The sequence below is a fragment of the Lycium ferocissimum genome, unplaced genomic scaffold (assembly GCF_029784015.1).
Source record: "Lycium ferocissimum isolate CSIRO_LF1 unplaced genomic scaffold, AGI_CSIRO_Lferr_CH_V1 ctg5931, whole genome shotgun sequence".
Classification (NCBI taxonomy): domain Eukaryota; kingdom Viridiplantae; phylum Streptophyta; class Magnoliopsida; order Solanales; family Solanaceae; genus Lycium; species Lycium ferocissimum.
Window position 1 is genome coordinate 10,798 of NW_026726166.1, and position 12,811 is coordinate 23,608.

At 36.1% G+C, this 12,811-nt stretch overlaps 1 protein-coding gene and 1 long non-coding RNA gene across 2 annotated transcripts; both read right to left on the bottom strand.

Annotated features, from left to right (window-relative positions):
- Window positions 1–259: 259 nt before the first annotated feature.
- On the bottom strand, window positions 260–3,954 carry LOC132045044 (zinc finger CCCH domain-containing protein 30-like). The gene is made up of 2 exons (XM_059435567.1): window positions 3,838–3,954; window positions 260–2,980 (listed from the first exon to the last, which is right to left on the bottom strand). The coding sequence occupies exon 2, from the start codon at window positions 2,967–2,969 to the stop codon at window positions 771–773; it is 2,199 nt and encodes a 732-aa protein (XP_059291550.1). The 5' UTR covers window positions 2,970–2,980; window positions 3,838–3,954; the 3' UTR covers window positions 260–770.
- Window positions 3,955–5,436: 1,482 nt separating this feature from the next.
- LOC132045046 (uncharacterized) lies at window positions 5,437–9,646 on the bottom strand. Its single transcript, XR_009412340.1, has 3 exons — window positions 8,526–9,646; window positions 8,284–8,372; window positions 5,437–6,308 (listed from the first exon to the last, which is right to left on the bottom strand). It is a non-coding gene; the product is annotated as an uncharacterized LOC132045046 (long non-coding RNA).
- Window positions 9,647–12,811: the final 3,165 nt, after the last annotated feature.

Here is a 12,811-nt window from a genome sequence, read left to right on the forward strand (position 1 = left end):
TTAGCCCAAAAATTAAGACTCACAAATTTTCAAACTAAAGATATAAGATAATATCAACCCTCGTCACCATCTGAAGATGCAACCTATGTTTGGAGAACAAAAAAATTTGTCCTCAAATACCAATCACCATCCACCTGCTTGGACCCTACCCACCTCATTTACTCCACAATCTAAAAAGCCATATTCTTTATTGAGTGGGTGGGCAGCAGATGGTAAGATACTGTATTTATTCAATGCAAGTACATATCATACGATGCGCTAATAGAAGAGTACTTTATTAAAATGAAAAATAGTAAATAGCAAACATTCTTGCTGTGTTTTACATCATCAAAGGCCAGGAAATACCAATCCTTGACAAACACCAGATAATCAGAACTAGGGACCTTAAAAATGTTAATGGTGTTTGGTTCAGGAGCAATAAGCAGTAAAGACACCGGGAAATAAAACTACAAGGATATATAGTTTCATTTGGGAGTAACAAAAAATAGTCCTAGGATTATGGAAAAATACAAGGATGGACTCAACAAACCTGGACTGGGTTTTCTTTAATACACAGCCCAGACAACTCTTGCTGTAAACAAATAAACGATTAGAATTGAATAGAAACATTTTGGAAAGTTATGCTTGCCTTCCGCCTAGATCCGTTACCTGCTTTTCCCAGACTTCCCACCTCCATCAACAAAAAGTTGGTACCCCAAAATAATATATACTACCCTATGAATTTGATTTGTTTAGCTAAACGCGAAAATGAATTAATAGTCTTAATCTCGCTAGGCTACAAGCTGATCAAGTTGCATCTGCTCAAGCCAAGCTCCTAAAACTGAATGATCAACTGAATCAATTTGGGAACTGTTTTTCAAACTCTCACCAGATGGTGCAGCACCTGAAATAGGAGCGGCCTGCTTCTCTTTCATCTCGGTTGGGGATTCCTTGACGAGAGATTGCACCCATGATAGGTCAGGCTCCTCTCCATTGTTGAGCTGCTCAAAAGAAGAAGATCTGCGCAGATGTCCAAGTCCACTTCCGTTGACAGACCAGTCAACCTTTCCACCGGGAGACCCCCAATTCGACCAAGAATTACCTACTGGGGATCCAACAACTGAGGCATTATTGGATCCAAGATCACGCGAGCTGAGGCTTCGCAGCTGTTGCTGCTGCTTCTCACGCTGAGCAAATGCTGAAAGGCGAGCGCTCATGGGAGAGATGGGCTCCATGCTTCTCGGGGACATCCTTCCAGGTGAGGAAACACCAAAAGAAGCCTGCAAAAGGGGATGCTCAATGTTTTTCGGAGAAAAAACGTTAGTATTAATTGGCGAAAGCATGCTCTGCTGTTGTTGGAACTGATTAAAGTAAGCCGACTTGTGTGATGGGGAAAAAACACCAGAAGCGGCAGCCTGATCAGAATATCGCGGAGAAGAGTTCATTTCGGCAGAAAACAGCTCATCAAGATTTGAAGGAGTTAGTGTCTTGGACCGACCAGATCGGTTCAAAGAGGCAGAATTAGGACGCGGCTGTGAATAACAAGCCATGTCATTGAGAACTAGTTGCTGGGCATCAAAATCCTGCAAGATATTAAAATCGTCAGGCGGAATGTCGCGTGCACTAAGGGAAGACCTCAGGCGGCTAGACTGCAGATTGCTTCCAGGTAGATGGAGTGTCGGTACATTTGGTTGAGGCCACGGTGCAGATGAATGAGACATTCCATTGGCAGTTGGGGACATGGGTTGGTTAAATGCAGAAGGAGACATCACAGAGTGTGCCGAGGGCGAACCAGGGAAAAGGTTCAGTGCTGCAGCCATGTCCATCACACTAGCAGCAGAAGCAGCTGACCTAGGAGACGGAACTGCAGATCCAGTAGAGACATACAAGGGCCTGAGCTCCTCAGTAGTATGGGCAAAAAAGCAGACTCGCCTAGCACAACTTGTACCATCCTTGCACAGGCGGGTCCGATACTGAGCAGGGTGTAGCCAGCACTCAAACACGCCATGAGCATATTCACACATATCACCGCGCCGGCATGCACCCTTGCGAAATTCAGGACAAGGCACACAGCTATAGTGATACTTCCTTGGATCTCTTCTGCGAGCATTCTCTCCAGGATGGACGAAAGGGCACTCTGTCCAGTCATGTGAATAGGCCCTAGAACAAGGCCGGACCTTAAAAGAGAACATGCGGAACTCATCCGTCGAATATATACTGTTCTTGATATCAGGGAGAGACGGATCTATTGGATATTCTTTTTTCTCCGGTGCAGAATTAGGAGGAATATCACTGAACTTCAATGCCATAGGGGAAGACAATAAATCCGATGGTGAACAAGGAGATCCATTATCTGGTGATGAGGAAAGAATAGGAGAGGATCCATTTGAAGTAGCGACAGATACTCTCAATTTGCACTCACCAACTGAGCCATCAGATGAATTGTTCAGAAGCAGTTCTTCAAGAGAAGCTCTAGCACCAGGAAGCTTTGGAGGAACAACAATCACATCAGCTGGCCGCTGGCCATTAGCATCCTCAACATTAGGATCGGCGCCAGCTGACAGCAGCAACTTAACTGCATCAACAACATTGACAGAACCACCAGATGTTGCACAGTGGAGAGCAGTGCACTTGTCTGGTCCACAAGCACGGTTAACATCAACCACAGGATTAGAGATAATCAACTTCAAAACATCTAAACTTCCGTATGTAGCCGCTACCATTAAAGGAGTCCTTTCCTCATTAACAATCTGCTTTGCACCTTTCTTGCGAACCAACCATAGCCCCACCTCATCAATAGCAGAAGCATCAAGCTCAACGGATCTTTTAAAACCTTCAAGATCGTTGTTGGAAGCAAGTTCAAGCAAACTCGAAAAAGAATCCTCTGTCTCAACTGTGAGTTTAGTAATACCCTTCATACTAGATGTAGAATCAGAAGTGGATTGGTTGGTAGATGCACTCGAATTGGGTCTTTCTGGGCCAGTGCACATGCTTCGGTCAACTGCAAGTCAAAAAACCCAGAATTCATTACAAGATTACAACACCAAATTAAGTAAAAAATCCAAGCACCATCTTTCTAAAATCAGATGGATTTCATAAACAGATGAGCATAACTGAATTGAATAAATAAAATCTAATTCAAGAATACATCAGACTGACAGCATCAAAAACTCAGAATCTTCCCAAAATCCAATAGAAAATCTATCAAACGTCACAAAAATAAAGGGGTCTTGTGGCAAAGGGAAAAGCCAAGGGGAAAATTAAATATATCTTTAGAAACAAGAAAATAGCCATAGTAGGTACAACTAAAAGGACCTAACCTTATCAAAAACTAATGAATACACCAACCTTTTAAATAGACAGACTATAATCCTTTTCTCCTAGAAAAAGTAGAATGAAGAAAACACACAACAGAAAAGTCAACAACTTCACCAAAATATATAATCCGATCTGCTTTTATCCTTGACCTAATTCATCAGCTACACCAAAATAAACCTTTCTCATACACAAAATATCAATACTAGAAAAAAGAAAAAGAAGTGAGTAAAAAATGAAAAACTGCATCAAAATGAATCCCATCTACCCAAATATATTCTAAATAAAAAAAAAAAAAAAAAAACCTCTCCATAACTTCAAAAAGTTGCATCTTTACATAACAAATCGTCACAAAATATATGTACAACCACATAGATCAACATAACAATTAATCAGTAGATTTCAACAAGAAAACTTCAGCTATAAACTAGAATCTACTAGAAGATTCTAGAGATAGTCAACCACAGTCAACAAAGAGTAAAAAATAAAAGCAAACTAAAATACTACTATTCACATCGATCATTCAAAACTCAAAAATCTTACCAGAAATCAACGGAAAAAATCCAACAGCTAGAGTTGCTTTAGCAGATCCACTTATTCAAAACTCCTTAGAAGTTGAGAAAACACATAAACTAATCACTTCATTAACCATAACCATTCCAGAAATCTGTATTTTTTGTAATCTATCTACAAGAGTATATATAAATTCCAATCAATTAGTGAATCTATATATACCTCATTGGAAAAATGTATGTATGGGAAGAGAGAGAAAGTGAAGTGGAGAGAGATCGAGAAAGGAGAGAGAGAGAGTGAGAAGACGGAGTTCTGTAATAGAGAGAAGAGAAGTAACAAATTAAAAATGCAAATGCAAATGCAAATGTAAATGTAAATGAAATTGAAATGAAATGAGGTTGAAATGAGAGTCAAATGAAATGGGGGAAGTGAGAAAGTGAGGATGTGGGGACGGGGTTTGGCCGGTGAAAGTTACCGGTTGGCTGGGTAATAGTTGAGGTGTCGCGGATTTGAAGAGTAGATTAATGTGGAGTTAAATAGCGGGATTGAAGTCCGCCTATGATAAAAGGAGAGAGAGAGAGGAGCGGACGTGAGGGCAATGGTCAATTGTGGTTAATTTTGGGGTCAAATCGAAAGAAAAAGGAAAAAGGAGGGCACGCGGCAGGGAGTGAAAACTTTGAGGTGTTTTTTAGCTAAATGCCCCTTATATTTATCTTAATTTACATTTACTCCCTCACCAGTCACCACAGGACAAAGTAGCTAGCAAACTACTACATCAATAAGGAACCAGATAAACGAATCGCCACAGCCCACGAGTTTAAATTCTATTATTAATGCATAATTTTATTTTCTTTTGTTACATTGGAGTATATACTTTTGGAGGTGAGTTTTTGGCCTTTGTTTTTTTGTAAGACAAATGCATAAATTTGAATAATTATGAGATAGAAAAAAAAAAAGATAAATGATTCTATTAGGTAATTTCCTTAAGTTGAGTCACCACATGAGGAATTGACTCTCCAAAATCATGTATAAGTAACATCATGTTTTGTAGCTGGTTAGGATGTAAGTTATTCATTTATAAAATTAATACGGTGTTTAGTTTGCAATTTAGAAACCTGCATGAAATAATACATAGATTTACTCATAACTAATCCATGTATTACTAATACTTCATAACTCTAACCACGCTACCAAATGAAATATGCAGATATTAGTAATATATGGATTAGTTATGTGAGAATTTGTTTATTAATTTATGTAGGCATTAGTTATGTAGGGTTTAGTTATTCATGTATTAGTTAATGCACCTTCTTCCTACATAAAATAATCTGTATAGATTCCCTAACTTATATATGTATATTAGTTATAGGGGTTTCTAAATTAAAAACTAAACACCGTATTAATTTAATACATAATAACTTACTCGCGTACCGGGTTTAAACATGGTATTACACTTCAAACTAAACCCGCTATCAAACTACCCCAAAATACACACATAATGATATACTTAGAAATGTACTATAACACTCTTAGTGGTCGTTTGGTTCATGGTATAAGAGTTAAGTTATGTATAATTTTTATACCACGTATGCGTATAAAATAATCCTTAATAAATTCAATACCTTCAACTCACCTCTAAACCCGCTATCAAACTACCCCTAAATACACACATAATGATATACTTAGAAATGTACTATAACACTCTTACTATAATACTATTTAGTTGAAATAATTGCACTTTTAACCTCTCAAGTATTGGTAATTTTTATTTTTGGTCCTTGAAATATTTGACTCAGCATATTTAACATTTGATTAATCAACGTGTATTTTTTGTCCTAAAAATATATGATATTTAGACTACTTTTAAAATTATATTAATACCAATGCAGCATAACACGTCAATAATCGAATGGTGAACATACAATTTATCCCAGACACATCGGTATAAACACAAAGATGGACAAATAAATGTAAAAATATCGTGCCATTATAAATTTACAGTCTGAACTCCATTTATTTTCTATGCCTACCTTATGTGAATTTAGGGTGGTGAGAGTATTTCAAATCAAGTCACTAGTTTTATTGGGGGCAGATAGTTTTTAATTTGTATCATTCTAATTCTTCCAGAGTGGCAATTTAACAAATGTCTTCTTTTTGTGAGTTGTTCCTGAATTATTCTTTGGTTGTCTCAGTCGATTCATCTCATTCTTATTGTTCAGAAGCTTATCTTTTGCTTCATATCTTATCCTGTGGAGCTCTAAACCTCAAAGAAATCGATAAACTTAATTTTCTGTCTATAATTCATTGCTAACCTAACGTCAAGTAGACTCAAGTATATAGGTAATTAATACCTTGAACGAGTGAATCCTTCGGGAAAAAATGTCTATGACAGTTTGTTGAAATCGGTGTCCCAGCATTGCTTATTGAAAGATTATAGCTTCATGACATTATTCTTTGTCTGGTAGGCCCAGTATCTTGTCATATGACATTCTTCAGAGGTGCTGTGAAGCATAAAGCATGAGTTAAATCAATCTAGAGGTGATTAAAGGCTCAATTTTAAAATGGAGAGGGACGTGCAAGTAGTTCTCCTCGCAAAGCAGATGTATGGGTCGACAACAGATTTTTGTGCAACTAAATTACATTTGTGATAAGAAATCCTATAAGATGATTCTAATGTGCGTATCGTTGGTGTCAAAGCTCCTTGACTGAGTAGGTTGGGGAAAACCAATAGTACATTGTTTATGATAGATCTAAAAGCTCTTTGATGCCTACTCTAACTCGTCGTTCGATAAATATCTTCTTTTTCAGTAGTTTGATAGTGTTACCTAATAGTTTCACAACTCTAAAGTTTGATGATAACAAACTTAAAATTTAATCAAGCAAAGATTAGTAATCTCTGACTACTTTTATTTTGCAGAATTCTATTGGTCACGCAAAAGGAAGGTTGAAAATCTTGTCGAGCAAAATAATTGGAAATTCATACTATGAAAGGTTACAAGATTTGGATATTCAAGGACAATTTATGGGATTTGAATAATAAACTAGGATCGCACTATTAAGGAAGATGCACCTAGATTAATGAAAAAATCCAAATCATGATATAACTCAAAACTAAGGAATGGATTCATTCCATGAAAAGTATCCATTGATCAACATTGCATGCACAAGCAAAAATGTGGAAATTAAAGATTAAGAAGTTTAAAGACTAGAAAATAAATTATGGAAGGAAGATGAGAAAATATAGACATGATGAAGGCAACTATAGCTAAAATTTATGAAGGTTAAAGAGTAGATTTGAAGACTTGAGATTTCCAATAGCTAGTTGTGTTACAGAAGGAAAATGTTAATAAGAATTCAAGATTGGAGTAAATTAATCTAATGAAACCTTGGTATAAGATAGACTGGACATAGCTCATATGCCTAGCTGAGTCAGTATGAAACTCAGCAGCTCGCAATTTCTCTTTTAATTTGCTTTACTTTTAATTATGGTCATTATAATCTGTTTAGTGATCCATTTGTTTAATAACAACTCTTTCCATACAACTCTACTTTACATTTATTTTACCATCTAAGTTCAAAGATTTTTCAGAAATATTGTGTGTATTGTCAAGTTTAGGTCGTAGTTAAATCTAATTACTAATAGTTGCCTCATTATTCATAAAAAAAATTGAAAACACAAAAACACGCAATTCATGCTCCTCCTATTTGTTTTATCATGTAATTAAGTCCAGTCACCCTGGCCCATTCTCCATGCCTAACTTCAATTCCGTTGCAGATATGGAATGACCATGCCATTCCGTTAAAGGTACTATTTTAAAGTATATTGTTCAGTTATTAGCATATCCAGTAAAATCTTATTAAAATCTAAGATCTTTTTATTGCCAAAGACCAAGCTCTTATGTAGCTAAGTCTTGATGTCAAACTAAGGAGTAGTCTCTTCAACACATATTAATGTGGCGTTTAAAAATAAATATCACCTGAAATATTAATATACTAGCTAGGGATGCTTATCCGAATATCCAAACAACTGAAAATAAGGGATACTTTCTATTATCTTCTGAAAAAAGACACTAATTCGAATTTGTGTCGCATGGGCTCATAAATGAGGAAGCGCTCTTTATCAACGATTTTTTAAAAAAATTCTGGACTCAAATCCAAAATCTAGCAACAAAAACCACATGGACACCAAATGTTATCAACATGCAATTCAGAAAGGCATCAATGTTGGTATGAATCAGTTTCAGTTGATGGATGTTCGATTTGTGGTATTAGCACCATTTGGTGCTCAACCGACTGAACAAAAATCAATTTTATACTGGCTAAGACCAATAGGAGGAAGAGTAACAGCTAATCCTTCATGTTCATCAAAGCAAATGACATATGTGATGCAGAAATGGAAATTACTACGCAACGTTTGTCAACAACAATACCACAACACAAGTATAGGTTCAAGGACAAGAATGCACGAAGAATTACCGGATGAATCAACAAAAATGAGTAGCACCATCAAGCTCCTATCAGCTTCAATGGTGGAATCACCACAACATGCATACCAGCAGGAGAAGCTACAACAACAAAACACCGATCTTCAACGAGGAACAACAAGCATCGAGCTTCAGAACAAAGCAACTAGAAATGGATGGGTCATGAAGCACAAATTAGAAAGTACGAAGCAGTTGTTGGGTCACACATCAAAAAAAGCATAGAGGAGATCTTACCACCTCTAGATTCAACAGGAGATGAAGCGATATCCAAGCTCATACAGAGGTCCGAAGCAGATCTGGGAGAGTTTGAGATGGATAGAGCTCGGATGGTTCATGAAGATGCAAGAAAACAATTTTCAGGTGATATACAGAGCAAAAGAAAGATAAAATGTGAGAGGAAAAGAGTGGGTCACCTGAGCAATGCCAAGTCGACAAAAAGAGGAAACAACGTGCACATACAGCTTCAGACGTGGGGAATAGGCAAGCATATGCATCAGGAAGCTCAAGACAAGATTGAAGAAGGCCGAAATCCAGCTCAATATGAGGAATCGAAGAAGAAGAGCCGACATTGCAGAGAAATCGCACCAATTTAAGGATTTCACAAAGCTTTACTTTCTCATTCTGTTTTTACACTTTCTGTTTTTATTTCTTTGGACCTCTACGATTTGAACCTCTTTACTTTTGATTAATACACAACAACCCCTCGGGGTCTTAATTTAAAAAAAAAAAATCCAAAATCTAATTAAGGGTGTAGAACTACTTTTTATCCCGCCACATATTGGTGGCCGTGAAATTCACTCTTTGGATATTTTTTTGTTGAAACATTGGAAGAGAAGAGAAAATTTTGAACATTTTACATAAGCGATATGACTTCAATTTTGAATTAGAATTTTTTGTTAACATCAAGCTCACAGTATGAGCGAGAGATTCATCTAAATACAAACTTTTAAGTAAAATTGCAGAAAAATCAAAAAAAGAAAGTATACATCCTGCACTGGAGTAATACATGAGCGAATCGTGTTCTAAACTTATACTACTGTTATTCATCAAAAGTTGAATTCTCAGTTTAAAAAAAATTGTGTTCAAATATTAGTACAAAGGCAGCCTATAACCCTATACACTTTGGCCTTAAATTTTAATGAAAAATGGCAACCAAAATAGTCGACAAAATAAAAGAGAAAGAACAAAAAAGAACAAGTACTAAAACATGATATATCATCAAACATTCCCCCAAAGGCTATTTCTGGCTAGCTTTTTGGTTGTTACTTTCTAATTTTATGTCCATTTTGCAGTGCAGATGAATCTCCTATTCAGATATGATTTTAACCTGTCTTCTAAGATTCCTTCAACCGGCGTTCTGGGACGTTATTTACTGCGCCTTATATTTAAAGAAGTGTGTGACATCCAGGTTAATAAAAGAGAATCATATCTGTTGATATTGTTCATGTCCCTTAATCATCAGCCTATTTTAGATTCTTCTCTCCATATATTAATGAGGTGGACTAGAAGAATAGAGCCCACTTATTATATACTGGTGCGACCGTAGGAAGCTTTATTAGCGAATGCAATTTTCCGTCCAGTAAAATTGATTGTGCCCTCATTTAAGGTTATAGATTGAATATAGAGTATTTTATTATGAGTTTAATTTATATATATCGATATTTTAAAAAAATATGAAACATAAACGAGTTTCCAGGAATTAGTCACCTGTAAATTGATAAAAATGAATGTGAATTCCAAGCATTGAACTTTGAAAGGACTTAATAGTGCTATAACAACTGTTATTAAATTAAGAATGATTATATTGCATCGCTAGAAATTGTTCAAGGACCTTGTCTACCATTTACTTTGATAAATGTCCTTGTCAGTTTTTTATTTCTTTTTGTATTTAATGAAGGAGTATTTTATTTGTTATTACAATATTAAGTCAAAATGTCAAATTATGGATTTAGTCATTGGTTATATTTAATACAAATGTTGAACGATCCTTAATCATAGACATCCAATCAATCAGCGATGAAAGAGGACGCCTGTATTAATATGTAATATAATATGTACAATTATATCAAATTAAAAACAGCTTTAAAGATCCGTTTGGACATGAATTTATTTCCTTCTTTCCCAAAAATAAAAAATTTCAAAACAACGATTTGGTTATAATTGGAGTGGTTTTATGAATCTTTTTTAAGATGGGTTTTAAGTTTGAAAAAGTGATTTTGACTAGCTATTCAAGTGATTTTTTTCCACTCACAAAAATTTACTTTCTCCAAAGTTAAATGCATTTCCAAATACAACTTCAATTTTCACATACCCTTTTTTCAAATAAATAAATCAAATACTAACATTTTTAAATATCATATTTATATGTCCAGACGTCTACTGTTTCTTTGGGATTAAAATGATAATATAAAAAAATAGAAAAGAATATGAATTTATCTAGGCTAGTAATTAACAGCTATATGTATCGTTCGGTTCGAAGACAAATTATACTAGGATTAGTTATATGCTGACATTATTTCTTATCGATTGTTTGATTTAGTATAATAAAAATAGCATGTGTTGCATAATTTTTAAAAATAATTATTTACCTAAAAAAAAACCTCCACATTCTTTAGCTAAGGACTATGGGAGGAGACTCGGAGCACTTTTCAGTTGTGATGGAGTTGCATTAGGGATCAGCTCTTAGCCCATTTTTATTTTCCTTGGTGATGGATGGATTGACGCTGCAAAATCAAGGTGAGGTGCCATGGTGTATGTTATTCGCGATGACATAGTCCCGATTGACGAGACTCGCAAATGAGTTAACGCTAGCGGAGTTTTGGAGACAAACTCCGGAGTCTAAAGGGTTCAAGTTGAAGAGACCAAGACAAAGCACTTGGAGTGCAAGTTTAGTGATATAGTGCGAGGTCGACGTGGAAGTGAAGCTTGGCACCTGTGTCATACTGAAGAAAGAAAGTTTCAAGTATCTTGGGTTTTTATACAAGGAAATAGGGAGATTGATGATGACGTCACACACCGTAGTGGTACAGGGTGGATGAAATGGAGGCTTGCCTTCGGAGTGTTATGTGACAAGAAGGTGCCACCAAAACTTAAAGGCAAGTTCTACAAAGTGGTGGTTAGACCAACTATGTTGCATGAGACGGAGTGTTGGCCAATCAAGAAATCCATTGTTCAGAAGATGAAAGTGGCGGAAATGAGAATGCTGCGATGGATGTGTGGGCACACTAGGAGCGATAGGATTAGGAATGAAGTTATCCGAGACAAGGTAGGAGTAGCCTCGGTGGAGGACAAGATGCGGGAAGCGAGGCTAAGATGGTTTGGGCATGTGATGCGGAGAGACGCAAATGTCCCGATGCGGAGATGCGAGAGGCTGGCTATGGACGATTTCAAAATAGGTAGAGGTAGGCCGAAGAATTACTGGGTAGAGGTGATTAGACAGGACATGGCGCATTTCCAGCTTACCCAGGATATGACCTTAGATAGGAGGGTATGGAGGACTCAGATTAGGGTAAAAGGCTAGTAGGTAGTCGCGTTTATCCTTTCTTACGAGTAGTTGCATTGCTCTATAGTTTCTTGTCCCTTAATTTCTGCAAGCATCTCGTTTTCCTGAATGGTTTATCATGGCTTATTCACTTTTGTTGTTTTCATTTTCATAATTGCTTCGAATTGTTTACTCCGTATCCGACCTTTCCTATGCTTTTTCTCGAGTCAGGTCTTTGAAGCCCTCCTACCGCTTAGGTAGGGTAAATCTCGCGTACACTTTCCTCCCCGTACCCCACATTGTGGGATTCACTGGGTATGTTGTTGTTGTTGTTGTTGTTGCTGTATTCTTTAGCTTTATATACTTTCAAAGTTTGTTTGCAAAGCTTTAGTTATATATTCTTTGAAAAAAAAAAAAGGGCTTGGTATTCTCACTTAAACTATTTTGACGAAGAAATTGTCATCTTGATAAATAGGAAAAGAAGTGATCGATCCTATACAAATATAGAGCATGAAAACCAAAAAATAAACAAAATGAAAAAAGAAAAGAAATACTCAAGAACAGGATTACAAATGGAAAGAAATTGATAAAACATATCTACTCAAGAACAAGATTTGGAAAAGGTTTTGTAGGACGTCAAGGGCAATTTTGTGTTGCGTATCCAAGTATTAATAACTTTCATATTGTTAATGTCATGGTTTACTATACATGAGAATAGTATTGAATAGGGTGTATAAGTAATACTGATATTAGTTGTACCGACTTAAATTTACAGCCAAACATTGTACTAAAATTTTACACCGGCACTATTCTATACCTCATATAGTCTACCAAACGACCCATTACTGTTGTGATTGGCTTGTTGACTCAATGTTTGGGTAATTAAACACACAACTTTTAACTGACATGATAGCATTTGTGTCTAGTGCAGAAAATTACTTTATTTTTCTTATTGATTCAGCGCTCAGCCAAAATTAGAGGTGAATTTAAGACTTAAGCTTTACGTTTTAATTTTTAAAATTTTTAACATTAAATCTAT